The following is a 21,596-nucleotide window of genomic DNA, read 5'->3' on the forward strand; positions in this document are numbered from 1 at the left end:
CAGGGGAAGGGCAGCTGGCTGCTTGCCAGGTCTCTACTTGAAGACCTTTTCCAGGCCACCTCTGTAACCCCAAATAAGATGCCCCTTGCTTCAGTCTCGGGTACCAGGCACCTTCCCTTCTCAGCATTTATCTCAGAAGTCACTGAGACACCTCATCATTATTTGATTTTTCGCCAGACCACAGTCCCCCTCGGGGCGGGAGGTCCTATCTGCTCTGGCACCTTCTCCTGGCATGCACGCGCGGGGCTTGCAACAGGTGCCCAGCGGAGGTAACAGATACAGCGGAGCAGGCCCCAGACCCGCCTCCCTCTGCTGGATGCCTGGAAAGAACGGAAACTGCGTGGGATCCAGTTGAAATACAAACACTCTCACGCCTGAAGCTACCAGACTCTTCAGTCCCAGCAGCCAACAAATGCCTTTTGGTGCTTAAACCAGTTCAAGTCACTTGGAACGGAGAGTTCTCACTGAATGATGAGAGGTCAAAGGTAACCTGATTCCTTGGACAACTCTGGCCTGTCCCTGCCCTGCGGCTGGGCTGGGCTAATGGTGCAATGCCAGCCTTGTCCACCAGAGGGCAACTGCAGGCGCCTGGGGCCAGCTGGAGCTTCCCTCTCTGCGGCATCCTTGGCCAGGCTCAGTTCCCTGGATTTTCTGGGGCTGCAGTCCTGCCATGAGCCTCCAGCCCAGGGTGGGCTCTGCTGGCACGCCCATGCAGAATCAGTGGCCCCGGGAGCCCTGGCCCCTCCACCGAGTGCCCACCCCACTCGGGGCTCACTGTCCCAATGCCCATGGGGCAGCCGGTGGCCCCGGGAGCCCTGGCCCCTCCACCGAGTGCCCGCTCCCCCTGGGGCTCACCGTCCCGGTGCTCGTGGGGCAGCCAGTGGTGCTGAGCGTCACCATGCTCGAAGTACAGGTCCCACTGCCGGCACTGCTCCTCGCGGAAGTCGGCCAGCGCATCAGGGCAGTCCTGCGCGTTGCAGAGCTGGAAATCGTAGGCAAGGCCCGAGCAGGTGCGGCCCCCATTGGCTGGGCTGGAGGAGAAAGCAGAGAGGCCTTCCAACAGGGTGCCACCAGGAAGAGGCCAGCACTTAAGAGTGCCGCCTGTGGGATTTGCAGGGATCCCTGAGCCTCGGGGGTGAGGGGGCAGCTCTGCTGAGTGAAGGAACCCAGCCCTGCCCTGTCCCAGAGCGTTGGCGCATCAGTACAGGAGAGGCTGGTAATCCTTCTGAGGGCCCCAAGGGAAGGGAGCATCTATGCAGCCCCTGTGCACCCCCGGCCCCACCCCGGCTCCTGTAGCTATGGCTGTGGACCAACAGGGATCTGTAACAGGGTGTGTAGGGTCTGCCACGCCCCCGGCCATAAGCCCCAGGGTGGAGGAGCTGGGTGAGCCTTCCCTACATCCTCCCCACCTGGGCCTCACACACAGTGAGAACTCACAGTAATTCTGAAGCAGTGGGATCCTGCTAGAGGTGTCCTCAACAACTGTCAGGTATACCTCCAGGTTTCCGCCACCTCAAGAAAACTCGGGCTGTGCCTCTCTGTATTTCCTTACTTTGCTGAGAATCTCACCAGTCCACAAAGCACTAACCCCACGGGAAGGGTGCTGGCTGGTGGCCAGCAAGTGCCCCTGGAAGTCAGGGTGCTGGAGCATGGCAGGCCATCAGCTTGGGAGGAGCGGGGGGCTTCAGTGTTGCCACCTGCCAGGTGCGACAGAGGCAAGCAGAACCTGAGGCCCCGCCTGAGTCTTGGGCAAAAGTCACGCTCTGCTGTGATGGGGGTGTACAGCATACAGCATTGCAGAGTGGACGATGGAAGGGGCTGGCTTCCATGAGGCTCCTTGCACAGTGCCATGTTCTTGGGGGAAGTCAGTGGAAACAACGATCGCAGAAATTTGTGGAGTAAGAACCAAGAGGCTCGGTGTTTGAATGGGACCGTGAAAGAAAGTGTGACTTTGAGATTGACATCACGGCCCCTGATGGGACGACAGACAGATGACAACAGCTCGGGCTTTTCCAGGAAGGGGTGTAGGCCTGGGTGTGTAGGAATGGGAAGCCCAGGGCATCGGGCAGCGAGAAACAACAGGAAGGGGCCCGCCTAGGCAGGAGACAGACATATTCAAACAGAAACCTGGGATAATCCCAAAAGAGAGCGTGAGTGGGAGAATACAGGGGAGGCCCGGGAGGAAGAGAAACTGGAGAGCTTGAGCTCGTGCTGCCAGCTGCAGTTCTGCAGAGAACGCAGAGGGAGCTCAATCCAGGGAGCAGGGGCCCAGCGGGGAGCCTCCGAAGTCGTCGTACTGGGCCCAGCGTCCCAGGAAGAACCCGAGCACAGGGAGCAGCGACTAAAGATGGGGCAGGGGAGGCCCAGCCGCTATCTCCAGGAGGACACGCGAAAGGGGAGGCCCACGGGGTGCCCTGGTGTGCGGGGCCTCCGGGCTCCGCAGGGCTCTGGGGGCTGGGTGCTGACGCAGGCCAGAGCTCCGTGCGCACTTCTGTGCTGTCTGATGGTCACTGATGTGGAGGGAACGGGGGCACTGGCCTGGGCTGGGCAGCCCCGACAGTGTTTGTGACCAGACGGGCTGGCAGGTAGTTCTGGCGGTTTTGTTCATGTTACAACTGCCCTTCAACCCTTGCTGCCTAAGAAAGCTGGACCAGCCAGAGGGGGAAAAATATCCCTAAAGTGCACATGTGGGGAGGGACAGAAGATAGACTACCTGCAACCTACATGATCTCCGCTAGGGCCAGACCTGGGATGAGTCCCCTGAGCCCCAAGAGCCCGGCATCAGGCAGGCACCAGGAGGAGTCAGGGCCTGGAGAGGGCGGAGGGGGAGGTCAGGCCCGATCTGCTCCTCTGACGGTGCATCCCGGACCGGAACCTGAAAGTCCTTGCCCAGCACCCCGTAGCCTCTGAGTTTCTAACTTCCTGTCTTGTCAGTTTAAGTATGTGAGGCTCGTGTACTAGCCCCAGGTAGCTCCTCTCCTCCTTGAGAGTTGCCAGGGGAGCTCTGAAGATAGCACAGGGGCTGGGACCTGCTTGGGAGGCAGGACAGGGCGCGTGGGTGGAGGTGGGAGCCTGGTGGGCCTTCGGACACCTCTCCGGGCTTTCTCCTTTTGGGCAGCTGGGTATGGGTGGCATGCCACTTGACCCTGCCTCTCACCTGATTGCAATCATTTGCTCTCCTGCTCAGGCTCTCAGCCTCCCAGGGCCCAAGAGAGCCTTTCTCTTTATCCCCACTGCCTCATCTCTGTTCCACCTTGTGTCTTGATGCCCTCAACCAGGAAGAGCAGAGCAGGTTGGGGTCTAGAGTAGGATGCAGGCCAGGAGGAAGGAGACCAGGTTTCCGAGTCTCCAGGGCTGGCTCTGCCCCCAGCAGACTGTGAGCCCTCCCCTTCCTAAGTCTCGGTCCCTCCCAGGGAGGATGAGAAGGGGCCAGATTTGCCTGCTCTCACACCCTCGCCTGAACTGACATCTGCGGAGCCTTGCGGGATAGGGTAGGCTAGCAAGCGCCCTTGGGGACCGCAGCTGCCACCCAGGAAGACTGGGAGACATCAGGGCAAACTCACTGTGGGTTGTCGCACTGACGGGTCCTGAACTTCACACCTGTGCCGCAGGTACGCGAGCAGGAGCCGAAGGGACTCCAGGCACCCCAGTTGCCATCTCGTTTGAGAATGTCAGGTGTCAGCCAGATGCAGTGTCCTTTAAAGCAGTGCTGAAAGACAGAAGGTCACATGCCCCCCACTCTTCAGCCTGCAGTGTCCACGGTGATTGCCCGGCCCTGGAGGTGCAAGAAAGAAGGCCCTACTGACCCCTGGAAGTTCAGAACCTCTTTGGGAGGTGTGGGAAGGTGTTGGCCTGCCCAGATTCCCACCACCACCACCCTGGCCTCCTGCCACCCTCAGTGCCTCGTTCAGCCTGCTCTGTCCCCTCACCAGAGCCCACCCCATGCCGTGTCTGCAGGGTGAAGCCCCCAGGCCATGTGCCCACACACGGCCATTTATAAAGATGCAAGCGCCACACCAAGCCAGCGACTCTAGAGACATACAAGGTCTACTGCTTAAGTTAAAAAAGCAATTTAAATGAAGTACGGAAATGAAGGACAGGAGCTATGCTGACATGGTAAAAATTCATGAATATAGGAAGTAGAACACGGCAGCGCAGGAAAGTCAGCCTGAACCTGATCACACTGCTGCCCTTCTTACCCCAAGGAGGAAGCTTATACAATTTAGGACCGACTTGAGGAAGATTGAAAAATTAAAAATACTAAACCAGGTATACAATGGAATGTTGATTTACAATTAGAAAGTATACAGTATAAAAAAGTTTAAAATTTAAAAACTGACAAATACCACATACAGCCAAAAACAGAAAACGATGATTTTTTTAGAATTGGTTGATTTACGCAATGTTTGCTGTGATTCTAACTGCATCACCCTCTCTTCATATGACAACAATTTTGTCAGCGTGTATTTCACAGGGAGAGTAGAAAGACAATTCCTCAGCAAGCTTTTTCTGTAAGGGCCAGATGGTAACTGTTTTAATCTTTGCAGGTGACAAGGTCTCTACTGCAACTCCTCAACTCTGCCTTTAGAGCATGAAAGTGGCTACAGACAACACACAAATGGATGGGTATGGCTGCATTCCAATAAAACATCATTTACAAAAGCAGGCAGCAAATGGAAACTTCTAGAATGGAGCTGAAAGAGGCTTGGTGACCTCGCTCCTCAGTAAAACAACCATTTAACTGGTGAAAATTATTTTCTAAACAAACCATTTAAATGATCTGGACAATAAGGACTGAGTTATATCATAGGAAACTACATTAAATATCTTGTAATAACTTATAATGGAAAAACTCTGAAAAAGTATTACTGAATCACTTTGTTGTATACCTGAAACTAACACAACAATGTAAACCAACTATACTTCAATAAAGAAGGAGAAGAGGGCATCAGAGGATGAGACAGCTGGATGGCATCACTGACGCAACGGACATGCACTTGGCAAACTTCGGGAGATGGTGAGGAACAGAGAGGCCTGGCGTGCTGCAGTCCACGGGGTCACAAAGAGTTAGACACGCCCACCAACTGAACAACACCCCCACCAACAACAAAATACTTCAATAATAAAATGAGGTATCTGGAAACTGTCCTAAGCTCAATATAACAAATGGAGAAAATACACTAATTCTTGTAAGAATTGTGAAAGTCTATACATTTGATCCACAACCCTCTCCCATTCCTTCCCCATCTTAGTGTGATGGAGGCTTTACCACTTAAAAGACAGAGATTCCTTGTGTCCTAAGCTTCCAGTCCAGTCTAGGAGTATAGTTTCACCCTGGGAAAGGCAGGCCATTGGCATCTCCCTAGGAGTAGAGTTTCACCCTGGGAAAGGCAGGCCATTGGCATCTCCCATACCACGCAACTCTGCATTGCAGAAAATCTGTTTCAGGCAGGGAACTCCCTTTATACATCCAGTCCTGACTCCTAGAGTGGAGCCTCTACCCCAAGGATGGAAAACCAAGAATGCTGTACCCTAGTAACCCCTTCCCTGGTTTGCTTGTAGGGAAGACGTTCTATGCTGAAAGGGAAAGGCCAAGAAGAGTAGGGCCCTATCCCTACTCACTGACCTGTTTGTACACCAAGAGTGTCACTCCGGAAGTGGAAAACCCTGCTCCTAGTTCCAGGGCGGTGCTGCAGGGGTCTTCGCAGAAGGGGAGGTAGGACTGAGAGCACCCTAAGAGGACTAACTTTATTTGGAATGGAGCATGAGGAAGTTCATGCCTAAGGGCATTGTCAAAAACAATAGAAATCTTGGTAGTGAGCAATTAAGAGGAGACCAGTAGCTCCACGATACCAGTAAGCAACAAGTAAAATAGTAAGCCAACTAGAAGTGTAACAGACAGAGCCAGGGAAGAGACAGCTAGAGCACTTCTGGGATCTGTGCTGCGCTGTGCTTAGTCACTCAGTCGTGTCTGACTCTTTGCAACCCCATCGACTATAGCCCACCAGGCTCCTCTGTCCATGGGGATTCTCCAGGCCAGACTACTGGAGTGGGCTGTCATGCCCTCCTCCAAGGGATCTTCCCAACCCAGTGACTGAACGCAGGTGTCCCACATGGCAGGCGGAATCTTTACCATCTGAGCCACCAGAGAAGCCTGAGCAAGCTTCAAATACTGGTAACACCCTGCCCCTGTGAAGGGTCCAGAATTTAACTGGGTCAGGCTGTGGACAACTTGTACCCCAGAGCATTATCAAAAACAATACAGCAATCAGCTAGCAGCTAGTGAAAGCTAATTGGGTGTGATACCAATAGAGGCAGAACAGCTAGGACTTAGCAGTAAAACCAGAGAAAGAGACAAAGAGAACCTGGCTAATCCGACTGTTCTGGTGGGGGAGGTGGAGCTGTGTGGCCCCAGTGACTATGCCTATGCCCAAGGCTATGATCAGGGGGCAATATCAGCAGCTGCATGCTGCAGGGCACATAAAATTTATTAAAACAGTGCAGCCAGGTCATTAGACAAATAAACAGGTAAACAAGCAAACAATAGCACAACAAGGTCTGGGAGGATCAATAACCAATATCCAGAGTTTCTTCAATGTAGTATCTAAAATGCCCAGTTTCAAGAAAAATTACTGAGACATGAAAAGAAATGTAATCCACGCACAGGAAAGTAAGCAGGCAACAGATATTACCTTTGAAGAGGCCCAGATGCTAGACTTGGTAGACAAAAATTTCTAACCAGCTATTAAAGATACCTTGAAAGAACAGAAGGAAACCACGTCTAAAGAACAAAAGGGGAGTATAAGAACAGTGTCAAATGGCATCAAGAAAGTAATAGAAACTAAAAATGAAAAAGAAAAACAACTGAATTCCGTAGCCCAAAAGTACAAAAACAAATGAAAAATCCACTAGAGGTCTCAGTAATAGATGTGAGCTGGAGGAAGACTCCATGAACTTGAATACAGGTCAATGGAAATTATACAACCTGAAGAGCAGAGAGGGGAGAAATAAAGAAAACGGAACAGAGCCTCTGAGAAATATGGAAGACCTGAGAAATATATTCACTGAAATGTGCATAGTAAAAGTGCCCAAAGGAGAGCATGCAGAGGAAGGAGTAGAAAATATTCAAAGAAATAATGGTTGAAAACGTCCAAAATTTGATTACAAACATTAATGTAAATATCCAAGAAATTTAAGCAAGTAAGATAAATGCAAAGAGATTCATTCCCACATTATAGTCAAAGTTGTTGAAAGACGAAGCAAAAATGTCAAAAGAAGGAAAAGAAAAATGACTCATTGGAAGCCCAATAAGATTAACAGCTGACTTTTAATCAGAAATAATGGAGGTCAGAGGTAATGGTGTCCCCACCAAGAATCATATATAACAAAATTATCTTCCAACAATGAAAGTGAAATAAAAATATTCTTAGATAAATAAAATCTGAGATAATTCACTGCTAGCAGACCTGCCATAGAGCAAATACTAAATTAGGAGTTTCAGATTAACATGCACACACTATTATATATAAAATAGATAACCAACAAGGACCTATTGTATAGCACAAGGAACTCTACTTAGTATTCTGTAATAACCTATATGGGAAAAGAAACTGAGAAAGAATGAATATATGTATATGTATAACTAAATCACCATGCTATACACCTGAAACTAATACAACACTGTAAATCAACTATACTTCAATACAGTTATAAAAAAGAAATACTAAAAGGGATTACTCAGGCTGAAAACAACTGACAACAGAATAATTGAAGTCCACATTAAAAAAACAGAAAGTTCTGAAAGTGGGCAAATTTCTAGAAAGACACAGACTACCAAAGCTGATTTAATAAGACCTAAAAATTTCAATAGACCTGTAGCAAGTAAAGAGATTGAATTAGTGAATGAAAATTTCTCACAAAAATTAGCTGAAGGCCCAATTACTTCACTGATGAATTTTATCAAACATTTAAAGAAAAATTAATACCAATTCTTCACAAACTCTTCCAAAAAATGGGAGAGAAGATTTTTCCCAGTTCATTCTATGAGGCTAATATTACCCTGATACCAAAATCAGACAAAGATATTATAAGAAAAAGACTAGAGATTAACAATATCTCTTATAAAAATAGACTGTAAATTCCTCAATAAAATTTTAGCAAACCAAATCCAACAGCATAGTAAAAGATTACATATCATTACCAAGTGAAATTTATCTGAGGAATGCAAGGCTTAGCATCTGAAAAGAATAAAGGAAAAACAATATGGTCACCTCAAGACTCAAAAACTAAAATTGGCAAAATCTAACATCCTTTCCTAAAAAAAGCACTCAAAAGACAAGACTAGAAGTTCCTCAAATTGATAAAGGACATCAATGAAATACCCCATCATGTTTAATGGTGAAAGAATGAATGGTTTCCCCCTAATCAGAAGAAAGAAAAGGGTGTCTGCCCACACCACTTCTAGTCAACACTGTACTGAAAGTTCTAGTTAGAACAGTTAGGCAAGAGAAAGAAGGAAAGGGCATCCAGTCTGGAAAGGAAGAAGTAAAACTATATCTGTTTGCAGATGGAATGATCTATGTAGAAAATCCTATGAAAGTGAAAGTCACTCAGTCGTGTCCGACTCTTTATGACCCATGGATTATACAGTCCACGGAACTCTCCAGGCCAGAATACTAGAGCGGGTAGCCTTTACCTTCTCTAGGGGATCTTCCCAACCCAGGGAACGAACCCAGGTCTCCCACATTGCAGGCGGATTCTTTACCAGCTGAGCCACAAGGGCAGCCCGTGGATACTGGAGTGGATAGCCTATCCTTTCTCCAGCAGATCTTCCCGACCCAGGAAGCAAACCAGGGTCTCCTGCATTGCAGGCAGATTCTTTACCAACTGAGCTGCTGCTGCTGCTGCTGAGTCGCTTCAGTCGTGTCCGACTCTGTGCAACCCCATAGATGGCAGCCCACCAGGCTCCCCCGTCCCTGGGATTCTCCAGGCAAGAACACTGGAGTGGGGTGCCATTTCCTTCTCCAATGCATGAAAGTGAAAAGTGAAAGTGAAGTCGATCAGTCGTATCCGACTCTTAGCAACCCCATGGACTGCAGCCCCAGGCTCCTCCATCCATGGGATTTTCCATGCAAGAGTACTAGAGTGGGGTGCCATTGCCTTCTCCAACCAACTGAGCTATGAGGGAAGAAAATCCTATGGAAACCACTAAAAACTATTGAAAACCACTAAAAACTAATTTTTAAAAGTTCAGTGAGATTGCAGGATTCGAGATCGATATACAAAAATCTATTGTATTTCTATAGACAAGCAGTGAACGAACTGAAATGAAATTAAGAAAACGATTCTATCCGAGACATTGAGAACAGACTGGTGGTTGTCTAAGGGGAGGAAGGTGGGAGAGGGTTGGATTGGGAGTTTGGAATTAGCAGATGCAAACTGGTGTATACAGAATGGATAAACAACACAGCCCTCCTATACAGCGCAGGGAACTATATTCAATATCCTGTGGTAAACCATAATGGACAAGGATACAAAATATTCATATAATCACAGTATTTGTATTTTAAAATTTATAAATGTTTATGTAAATACGAAAATTTACATAAATAAATAACTGAGTCACTTTGGTGCACAGTGAGTAACATAACACTGGAATTCGGCTCTGCGTCAATAAAAAGTAAAAAAAGAAATTAGGAGCATTTTGAGTTAAAAAAAAAAAGAAAACAATTCTACTTACAATAACATCAAAAAATGACAAAAAAATTTTTAGGGATAAATTGAAGGGAAAAAAATGTGACATTAGTACACTGAAAACTACAAAAACATGTTGAAAGATCCATGATCAAAGATCCAAGTAAATGGGAAGACATCCATTTTCATGGACCAGAGTTTAATATGGCAGCACAGTCATACTCAGAGACATTGCTGGTTCAGTTTCAGACTATCACAATTAAGCAAATATCAAAATAAGGAGGGCCATATGAACTTGTTTTTGGTTTCCCAGCACATGTAAAAGTTATGTCCACACTATACTGTAAGCTATTAAGTGTGCCATGATGTCTTTAAAAGGCAACGTACATATCATGCTTTAGAATATTTTATTGCTAAAAAATGCTAACCATTAACTGATAACGCAGGGTGTTAGGGAAATTAAATGAATAGGCTGTTTAGGCTTCAGAGACAAAGCAGAGCAGGCCTCTGACCTTGCTTCTAACCTGCCTGGACACTGCCCTGACTGGGAGTGACTGGGAGTGACTGCCTGCTGTGAGTGCAGTTTAGGTAAGATGGGGGAGCAATCTTGAGATTGTTGAGCCCCTGAAGGGGGCCTGGCCAACCAAGTCCCAGGCTTAACAACATTCCAAGTTTCACAAGACAAACAGCATTAACATGAAACCGGGTTTGCAATTTGGTCACAGATGGATGATGATATCAGTTTGCTTCCATCCTGGGATTATAAATGGGAACCCCTGACTGCAACCTTTGAAGTCTCACCCACAGAGCTGCCTTGCTGACCTTTCCCAAAGGGGACTCCAGATGCTCTCTGACACGGGACTTCCCAGCACTGATTGGATGTTTGCCAAAACCCAATTTCGTGATGTATCCTCTGCTCTATTTCTCTTTTCTTTTAATCTTAGTATATTGAAAGTAAGCTAGATAATTCTCTAATAAATATTTGTATCATTTATTTGTATTATCATGTGGTTATTTTGTTAACAAATCCTTTGAACCTGAGACGAGGAAAGTGAAAACTTTCAGCAAAACACAAGGTGGCCACAAACCTTCAATTTGTTTAAAAAAAAAAAAAAGTAGTGTCTGCAAAGCGCAATAAAGCAAAGTGTAATAACTCAAGGAATGCCGGCATTCCCCATATTGATCTGTGACTCAATGCGACACGTATGCTAGAATTTTGCAGAAACCGAGAAACTAAAAATTCAAATCAAAGGATCGGGAATAGCCAAAACAATCTTGAAAATGAAGAGTGTGGAAGGACTCAGACTTACCTGTTTCAAAGTTTACCGCAAAACTAAAATAAACAAGACAGCGTGGCTCTGGCATAAAGAAACAAAATTATTAGTGGAACGGAACACAGAGTCCAGAAAGGAGCCTTTACATATTGAAGGAGGAAACAGACAGAGCTGGACTCCATCTTAGGCCAGGCTGCGAACAGTAGGCTACACGCACGGTCACCCTCCCAGTGGACTCTGAACTTTGTGCCCGGCGTCTATAGAGATGGCACACCAATGGGAAACCAGACGCCCGGGGGAAAGAGCCTCAGGACCTGTACTTGGACTCTCCGTTGCCTAAAAGAATATGCCAATTATCTCTGTAAGGGAACAAAGTGGTAAATTCTGTTATGTTTATCGGGATATGACCGCAGTCCTGTTGATAAATGTCCACTGTTTGTCTAGTCTTGTGACACATGAATCATGGGCTAACTTTGATTGTATCTCCCTTTTACTTGGTCCAGACTAGTTTCAAGTAATTTGGGGAGGTGGGTTTGAGCAAGTACACTTAGGGTATATAAGGTTTTCACAAAAACTGGCCGGGGTCCTTGGCTAAGAGGAGACTCTGCCTTGGGCCCACCGGTGTAATAAACTGCGCTCCGCTATCTGCATTGTCCTTCTGAGTGAGTTTGTTTCCCGGAACGCATGGCTACAATATGATCAACTGATTTTCAGCAAGGGTACCAAGTGATTCATTGGAAAAAAATAGCCCCTTTGACAAATGGTACTGAGACAAATGGGTATTCCCATGCAAAAGAACAACGCTGGACTCTGCTCACACCTTACACACATACTACCTGACAGTGGGTCACAGACCCAAATGAAAGAACAGGAACACACCTTCTTCATCTAACGGCAATGGTTTCTTAGCCACAACACCAAAACACAAGTGACAAGAGAAAACATATCTACATCCAGTTCAGTCATTCAGTCGCTCAGTCGTGTCCGACTCTTTGCGACCCCATGAATCGCAGCACGCCAGGCCTCCCTGTCCATCACCAACTCCCGGAGTTCACTCAGACTCACGTCCATCGAGTCCGTGATGCCATCCAGCCATCTCATCCTCTGTCGTCCCCTTCTCCTCCTGCCCCCAATCCCTCCCAGCATCAGAGTCTTTTCCAATGAGTCAGCTCTTCACATGAAGAGGCCAAAGTACTGGAGTTTCAGCTTTAGCATCATTCCTTCCAAAGAAATCCCGGGGCTGATCTCCTTCAGAATGGACTGGCTGGATCTCCTTGCAGTCCAAGGGACTCTCACGAGTCTTCTCCAACACCACAGTTCAAATGCATCAATTCTTCGGCGCTCAGCCTTCTTCAAAGTCCAACTTTCACATCCATAGATGACCACTGGAAAAACCACAGCCTTGACTAGATGGACCTTTGTTGGCAAAGTAATGTCTCTGCTTTTCAATACGCTATCTAGGTTGGTCATAACTTTTCTTCCAAGAAGTAAGCATCTTTTAATTTCATGTCTGCAGTCACCACCTGCAGTGATTTTGGAGCCCCCAAAAAATAAAGTCTGACACTGTTTCCACTGTTTCTCCATCTATTTCCCATGAAGTGACGGGACCAGATACCATGATCTTCGTTTTTTGAATGTTGAGCTTTAAGGCAACTTTTCACTCTCCACTTTCATCAAGAGGCTTTTTAGTTCCTCTTCACTTTCTGCCATAAGGGTGGTGTCATCTGCATATCTGAGGTTCTTGATATTTCTCCCAGCAATCTTGATTCCAGCTTGTGCTTCTTCAAGCCCAGCATTTCTCATGATATACTCTGCATATGGGTTAAATAAGCAGGGAGATAATATACAGCCTTGACGTACTTCTTTTCCTATTTGGAACCAGTCTGTTGTTCCATGTCCAGTTCTAACCATTGCTTCCTGACCTGCATACAGATTTCTCAAGAGGCAGGTTAGGTGGTCTGGTATTCCCATCTCTTTCAGAATTTTCCACAGTTTATTGTGATCCACACACTCAAAGGCTTTGGCATAGTCAGTAAAGCAGAAATAGATGTTTTTCTGGAACTCTCTTGCTTTTTCCATGATCCAGCGGATGTTGGCAATTTGATCTCTGGTTCCTCTGCCTTTTCTAAAACCAGCTTGAACATCTGGAAGTTCACGGTTCATGTATTGCTGAAGCCTGTTTTGGAGAATTTTGAGCATTACTTTACTAGCGTGTGAGATGAGTGCAATTGTGTGGTAGTTTGAGCATTCTTTGGCACTGCCTTTCTTTGGGACTGGAATGAAAACTAACCTTTCCCAGTCTTGTAGCCACTGCTGAGTTTTCCAAATTTGCTGGCATATTGAGTGCAGCACTTTCACAGCATCATCTTTCAGGACTTGAAATAGCTCAACTGGAATTCCATCACCTCCACTAGCCATGCTTGTAGTGATGCTTTCTAAGGCCCACTTGACTTCACATTCCAGGATGTCTGGCTCTAGGTGAGTGATCACACCATCGTGATTATTTGGGTCATGAAGATCTTTCTTGTATAGTTCTTCTGTGTATTCCACCAACCTCTTCTTAATATCTTCTGCTTCTGTTAGGTCCATACCATTTCTGTCCTTTATCAAACCCATCTTTGCATGAAATATTCCCTTGGTATCTAGTTTTCTTGAAGAGATCTCTAGTCTTTCCCATTCTGTTGTTTTCCTCTATTTCTTTGCCTTGATCCCTGAGGAAGGCTTTCTATCTCTTCTTGCTATTCTTTGGAACTCTGCATTCAGATGCTTATATCATTCCTTTTCTCCTTTGCTCTTTGCTTCTCTTTTTTTCACAGCTATTTGTAAGGCCTTCCCAGACAGCCATTTTGCTTTTTTGCATTTCTTTTCAATTTCTTTTCTTGATCCCTGTCTTCTATACAATGTCACAAACCTCCATCCATAGTTCATCAGGCACTCTATCAGATCTAGTCCCTTAAATCTATTTCTCACTTCCACTGTATAATCATAAGGGATTTGATTTAGGTCATACCTGAATGGTCTAGTGGTTTTCCCTACTTTCTTCAATTTAAGTCTGAATTTGGCAATAAGGAGTTCTTGATCTGAGCCACAGTCAGCTCCTGGTCTTGTTTTTGTTGACTGTATAGAGCTTCTCCATCTTTGGCTGCGAAGAATATAATCAACCTGATTTCGGTGTTGACCATCTGGTGATGTCCATGTGTAAAGCCTTCTCTTGTGTTGTTGGAAGAGGGTGTTTGCTATGACCAGTGCATTTTCTTGGCAAAACTCTATTAGTCTTTGCCCTGCTTCATTCCGTATTCCAAGGCCAAATTTGCCTGTTACTCCAGGTGTTTCTTGACTTCCTACTTTTGCATTCCAGTCTCCTATAATGAAAAGGCCATCTTTTTTGGATGTTAGTTCTAAAAGGCCTTGTAGGTCTTCATAGAACCATTCAACTTCAGCTTCTTCAGTGTTACTGGTTGGGGCATAGACTTGGGTTACTGTGATACTGAATGGTTTGCCTTTTAAATGAACAGAGATGATTCTGTGGTTTTTGAGATTGCATCCAAGTACTGCATTTCAGACTCTTTTGTTGACCATGATGGCTACTCCATTTCTTCTGAGGGATTCCTGCCCACAGTAGTAGATATAATGGTCATCTGAGTTAAATTCACCCATTCCAGTCCATTTTAGTTCACTGATTCCTAGAATGTCGACGTTCACTCTTGCCATCTCTTGTTTGACCACTTCCAATTTTCCTTGATTCATGGACCTGACATTCCAGGTTCCTATGCAATATTGCTCTTTACAGCATCAAACCTTGCTTCTATCACCAGTCACATCCACAGCTGGGTATTGCTTTTGCTTTGGCTCCATCCCTTCATTCTTTCTGGAGTTATTTCTCCACTGATCTCCAGCAGCGTATTGGGCACCTACCGACCTGGGGAGTTCCTCTTTCAGTATCCTATCATTTTGCCTTTTCATACTGTTCATGGGGTTCTCAAGGCAAGAATACTGAAGTGGTTTGCCATTCCCTTCTCCAGTGGCCCACATTCTGTCAGACCTCTCCGCCATGACCTGCCCGTCTTGGATGGCCTCACAGGCATGGCTTGGTTTCACTGAGTTAGACAAGGCTGTGGTCCTTGTGTGATTAGATTGACTAGTTTTCTGTGAGTATGGTTTCAGTGTGTTTGCCCTCTGATGCCCTCTTGCAACACCTACCATCTTACTTGGGTTTCACTTACCTTGCACGTGGGGTATCTCTTCACTGCTGCTCCAGCAAAGTGCAGCCGCTGCCCCTTACCTTGGATGAGGGGTATCTCCTCACTGCTGCCCCTCCTGACCTTGAACGTGGAGTAGCTCCTTTCAGCCCTCCTGCGCCTGTGCAGCCACCACTCCTTGGGCATGCGGTTGCTCCTCCCGGCCACCGCCCCTGACCTTGGACTGGGGTAGCTCCTCTCGGCCCTTCCTGCACCGTCACAGCCTGGCACTCTCGGCCACTGCCCCTGACCTCAGACGTAGGGTACCTCTTCTTGGCCACCGCCCCTCGGGCATGGGGTCCTCCCGGCTTCTGCCCCTGACCTCGTACATGGGGTAGCGCCTCTAGGCGTCACAGCCGCCTGCGCTAAGTGCAACGGTCGCAGCCGCCCACGCTAATGTATATCTACATTAGGCTTCACCAAAATTAAAAACTTTTATGCATCAAATGATACTAACATGAAAGTGAAAAGACAATAATAGGAGAAAATATTTGCAAGCCATTTACCTGAGCAGTCTGATAAGGGATTTGTATCCAGCATATAGAATGAATAAAGAATGATTATAACTTGATAATAAAAAGATAACTCAATTAAATATAAGCAAAGGTGATAATGAATAGACATTTGTCCAAAAAACATACATACAAGCTGTCATTATACTCATGAAAAGGTGCTCAAAACCACAATGAGATAATACTTCACATCCACTGGGATGGTTATAATAAAAACACAGGTAATAACTTTTGGTGAGGATGTAGAGAAATTGTTAGTAGGAATGTAAAAAGGTACAGCTGCTTTGGGAACTAGTTTGGCAGTTTCTCAAAATGTTAAACATAGCGTTACCGCAAGAACCAACAATTCTACTCCTAGACACATATTCAAGAAAAATGATGCATCCATAGAATAACTTGTACACAAATGTTTTCAGCGGCATTTCTTATAACAGCTAAAAACTAGTTAACAGCTCAATGTCCATCAACTAATACATTGATAGATTAAAAAACAGTGTATATATACAGCAGATTATAACCGAGCAATAAAAAAGAATAAAGTAGTGACAAATGGTATAACACGGATGAAGCTTGAAAACATTATGCTCATTGAATGAAGCCAGTCCAAAAAGGCCACATATTGTACAAAGCCATTTATGTGAAATATTCGGAAGAGGCAACTCTAAGGAGACACAAAGTAGTGATTGCCTAGGATTGAGGAGGAGGGGGTGAGTCATGTTGTAATGGTTGTGCCACTCCAGGAATACAGCGAAAACCGCTGAATTGTACATTTCAGATGAGGCAATTTAAATGTGAGTCACATCTTTATAAAACTGTCACGGGAAAATAAAACCGGAGGCAGGTAGAATTGGTGTGTGTGCTCTAGCTTGCCAACACTTCCTCTAGCATGTTGAGAGAACTATTTTTTAATTTTCAGCAATTTAGAGTAGTCATTGGTGATGCTATACGAATATTTAGATGACCAAATTAGGAGAAACTGCCATCTGGTGTGCTTCTGGATGTGGGTTTCAGGGTGTTTGATGTTTTCTTGGTCAGAAACTGATTTAAAATGCTTTTTAGATTGCAACTCAGTAACTGTTGCTGTCAACAATTTTACTGTAGAGGCAATATTCTGAGCTTTACATTGTCTTTGATGTTGTCAACATTTCACGTCAAAATCAGAAAGAAGTTTAAATGCTTTTCCAATGTGTTCATCAGATTCACTCCTCTTTGTTAATTGCATTGTCAAACACTTCAAGAGCCTGTCTGTTACTTACTTCTCTTGAATATTTTTCTTTTCCTCCTAATGAATGACTGCTTCAGTCTGATCTGAAACTTTTCAGTTATAATTAAACTTTTGAAGTCAGATTTATTTCTACTGATTTCTTCACTCATTTTAAATCTTTATATATTTTCCATGGATTTTTACCTGAGTTTTATTTAATAAATAATTTAAAAATGATAAAAGAAGGTATATTAATACATATCGAACTACAGCACAGTTGCACTCATCTCAAAATTCTCCAAGCTAGGCTTCAACAAGTACGTGAACCATCAACTTCCAGATGTTCAAGCTGGATTTAGAAAAGGCAGAAAAACCAGAGGTCAAATTGCCAACATCCATTAGATCACAGAAAAAGCAAAAGAATTCCAGAAAAATATCTACTTCTTCTTCACTGACTATGCTAAAGTCTTTGATTGTGTGATCACAACAAACTGTGGAAAATTCTTGAAGAGATAGGAATACCAGATCACCTTACCTGCCTCCTGAGAAATATGTATGCAGGTCAAGAAGCAACAGTTAGAACCAGACATGGAACAACAGACTGGTTCTAAATTGGGAAAGGAAAATGTCAAGGCTGTATATTGTCACCCTGCTTATTTAACTTATATGCAGAATACATCATGCAAAATGCCAGGCTGGACGAAGCACAAGCTGGAATCAAGATTGCTGGGAGAAATATCAATGACCTGAGATATGCAGATGACACCACCCTTATGGCAGAAAGCGAAGAACTAAAGAGCCTCTTGATGAAAGTGAAAGAGGAGAGTGAAAAAGTTGGCTTAAAACTCAACATTCAAAAAACGAAGATCATGGCATCCAGCCCCATCACTTCATGGCAAATAGATGGAGAAACAGTGGAAACAGTGACAGACTTTAGTTTCTTGGGCTCCCAAATCACTGCAGGTGTTGACTGCAGCCATGAAATGAAAAGATGCTTGCTCCTTGGAAGAAAAGCTATGATAAACCTAGCATATTAAAAAGCAGAGCATTACCCACAAAGGTCCGACTAGTCAAGAGTTATGGTTTTTCTAGTAGCCATGTATGGATGTGAGAGTTGGACCATAAAGAAAACTGAGCTCCGAAGAATTGATGCTTTTGAACTGTGGTGTTGGAGAAGACTCTTGAGAGTCCCTTGGACTGCAAGGAGATCAAACCAGTCAATTCTAAAGGAAATTGGTCCTAAATATTCATTGGAAGGACTGATGCTGAAGCTGAAGCTCTGATAATTTGTCCATCTGATGTGAAGAACTGACTCATTTGAAAAGACCCTGATGCTGGGAAAGATTGAGGATAGGAGGAGAAGGGGACAACAGAGGATGAGATGGTTGGATGGCATCACCGACTTGATGGACGTGAGTTTGAGCAAGCTCCAGGAGCTGGTGATGAACAGGGAGGCCTGGCGTGCTGCAGTCTATGGGGTTGCAAAGAGTGAGACACGACTGAGCAACTGATATCAGAAGTCTTTCATCTCTCCCTTACTTTATTGTAAGCCAAAATTTTCAAAATATCAGTTTAACTGGTAACAGCTTTATCATCATTTTGAGCAAATTTTGCGTGTTCTGTCTGCATTCAAGTTTCTCTCCTGGTGTTTGAAAATTATTTTTAATGCCCGTTATGCTTTGTAATACATATGTTTGGAGGTCTGGGCAGTTTTTCAAGAAACAAATCATCTTGTTAAACTTAGCATTTTCAAAGAACTCTCCAAATTGGATCTGTGTTCGTAGTCCCAACTACAAGACAACACCAAAAGGAAACAAACCATTGCAAACACAGGAGCAATCACAACCTCTAGCATAGTTGAGGCCCCTTGTCTGCAATCACTTGAGAAGGCTGTGCTGAATATAGCACGTATTCTTCAATGACCTTGGGTGAGTCGGTGCAGAGGCAGTAAGAGTATTTCTAGAAGCCAAAATTATACCTTGACAGAATCAACAACCTAGCTGTAGATATAAAGCACTAAAAGCCACATGCACGCGTGCTCAGTTGCTTCAGGCGTGTCCGACTCTTTGTGACCCCATGGACTGTGGCCCCCAGGCGCCTCTGTCCATGGGATTCTCCAGGCAAGAACACTGGAGTGGGTTGCCAGGCCCTCCTCCAGGAGATCATCCTGACCCAGGGATCGAACCTGCATCTTTTATGCCTCCTGCATTGGCGGGCACGTTCTTTACCCCTTGCTCCACCTGGGGAATCCCCAAACCATATAAATAAGCCAATAAATACACCCCAAATCCAATTTCTCCTTCGCCAAAGCCACAAAACACCTGTGGCTGCTTTAATGTCAGCCGACAGGAGAAGTGTATCAAAGGGGAAGGAGGAGTGAAAGCAGAAAGAAGTGGCCCTAATTGATTATAGTCGTGAAAACGTAAGACCATGCCGACACCCTGCTCTCAGACTTCCAGCCTCCAGACGTGTCAGGAATAAATGCCTGCTGCCTAAGTCACCTTAGTCTCAGGTATTTCTGCCCCACCTGACTAGGACAACGAGGGTGGGAAGGGTCCTGGCACCTCTGAAGCTGTGATGGGGCCCAGCCTCTAAATCACTGATGGCCACAGGGACCAAGGACAAGGAGGAGGCCACGTGGTGGTCCCTCGTCCCCACTGGACTAACTGGTCTTCACCTTGTAAATGGGGAGCTAGGCATGGGACAACTCAGGACATGCCACAGGCCCATGGTGTGGTGGACCACCTCCTCCACAAACTTGGGTCCAGATGCAGAGAGGCAATTCATACACATTATAGGAAATATGAAAACAAGGCAGAAAGACAGAAAAATCATCCTGAATTCCACAACCTAGAAGCTGTCCCTCTGATATTTTGGTCTATTTCTTTCTGGATAACTGTGAACACTTGAGAGTACAAGCAAAGCAAACGAACAGTTTTAAACTCTGATGCCTCAGTGTTATCATGAAAGAAACGTTTAATAGTATTAAAATGTTTTATAAACATATGTTTAAATGCTTATAAATATTTCATCCAGTAGAAGGGCTTAAACCTTTAAAAGCACAAAGTCACACGTCATGAGTGAATTGGAGCCACACATACCCATGAACAAACGTGACCTGCCTCTCTGGATAAGCACCATGGAGAGCACTGGTGCACTTCAGCAGGGCCAGGAACACCGCCAGGTTGGTCTGGAAGCCTGAAAGGCAGACTGTTCTTTTCAGGAAGTGCGCATTTAGCATTTCTGAACCACTGTGGTCCTGGGTTTCCGTTCTCCACCCACCAGCATGTCCTGAGCTGGTGCCATTGCCAGGAGCCTGTGATGTGAAGATAATTGACTTGGACACTTAGGTGACTCGCCCAAGGGGGGACAGGATGGCTCAAGGTCACACAGTGGGGAGGGAGGGCGGGCTTAAACTCCCACGCCCCGACCCTGGGCGATCCCTACAGTTCTGCCTGCCTGCCAGTCCTCAACTGTGCAGCAAGACACGGGCCTCATGGGGCCTCTGCATTGGATAAGCACTGTGGCACATGCTTCTGAAACAGTCCTGAATCCATGACAACTTAGGGTGAGTGTTGTTCCCAAGACACTGCAGGTGAATGTGAGACAGGAAGGACTCTCTTCTGCCAGGACACTCGGATGCAGGAGCCATCTTGACCCAGTTGGGTCTGTACCCTGGCTCGGGCAAGGAGGGCACGGCGAGCCCACTAACCCAGCCTGCAGAGTAGAGGCATCTGGGGGGACCCTCTGTGCCTGGCCTGACCTTGCCTCCAGGGGATGAAGGCCATCCCTGTGTGACCCCAGGGACCTCCTGTCTGAGAGCAGATCTGAGCCAAGTCTCCAGCAACCTGGACAGGGCAGGATATGACCCGTGCTCAGGAAGAGTCATCTTCAGGTCAAGCAGTCCCTGCCTCTCTGCCGCCATCGTTTGTCTCCTGGGGAGCCATGCGTGTCAACTGTGTCTTTCGTTTTCCGGATTCTGACGCTTTGGCATCTGGGTCTTGCTGACCCTGGAGGGACTTCCCCTCCTAGGGTTAACCAGCTCCTAGAGATAGTAAACAACTCATCCACAGGGTAATTTTCAAGTGCAAACTAATCAATCCAGAGCACACATACCCCCCCACAGCCTCCTCCTTCATCAGCGCTCCTAAATTCCAGGCCACCATCCCCCATCCTAATCACTCCAAGCCCAATCAGGTACTAGACAACTAGGGGCAGCCCGATGCCCCAGAGCCCACTGAAATGATTCCCACCAGCCGATCCTAATCCTGTTCGCCTTGCTTTTGGCATTTCTTTCTCTCCAAACGCAGTCCCTCCCCCCACCCCCCACCCTGCTCTCCAACTCATCCTGGAGCTTTCCTGTGAGACTGACCACTCCTCCCCGCAAACTTCCTTGGGATTTTTGAAGAACTATCTTTTCAATGACAACTCTCTTGATTTGTTGGCCTTAGCACACTTCAACTTTTCCCTTAGTACATTACATTTTAAAATACCGTGCTCCTCTCAACCACCCTCCCCAGCCATCTTCCCCTTGCTCCCACCCAAGGAGATTCCCCCTACTTGGAGCACTGGTCCCATATCTCTCCGGGCTTTGGCTGAACTGCTCACCATCACGTCACTGCCGCCTTGTCACATTCATGGCCAACCACTGGAGACAGTGACACCCGATGGAAAA

At 46.1% G+C, this 21,596-nt stretch overlaps 1 protein-coding gene across 2 annotated transcripts in view; it reads right to left on the bottom strand.

The window, feature by feature from the left end:
- Positions 1–21,596, bottom strand: part of ADAMTS2 (ADAM metallopeptidase with thrombospondin type 1 motif 2) — a 260,395-nt gene that overhangs the window by 26,736 nt on the left and 212,063 nt on the right. Inside the window, exons 11-12 of one of the 2 annotated variants that reach the window (XM_018051595.1) lie at positions 3,564–3,709; positions 856–1,031 (exon numbers count right to left, since the gene is read on the bottom strand). In XM_018051595.1, coding sequence (XP_017907084.1) covers positions 856–1,031; positions 3,564–3,709 — 322 coding nt within the window. Of the gene's footprint in view, positions 1–855; positions 1,032–3,563; positions 3,710–19,966; positions 20,967–21,596 lie in introns of those variants that run through there. The other variant, XM_018051596.1, reaches the window with a different exon arrangement.

Source organism: Capra hircus, chromosome 7, assembly GCF_001704415.2.
Source record: "Capra hircus breed San Clemente chromosome 7, ASM170441v1, whole genome shotgun sequence".
Taxonomy (NCBI): Eukaryota; Metazoa; Chordata; class Mammalia; order Artiodactyla; family Bovidae; genus Capra; species Capra hircus.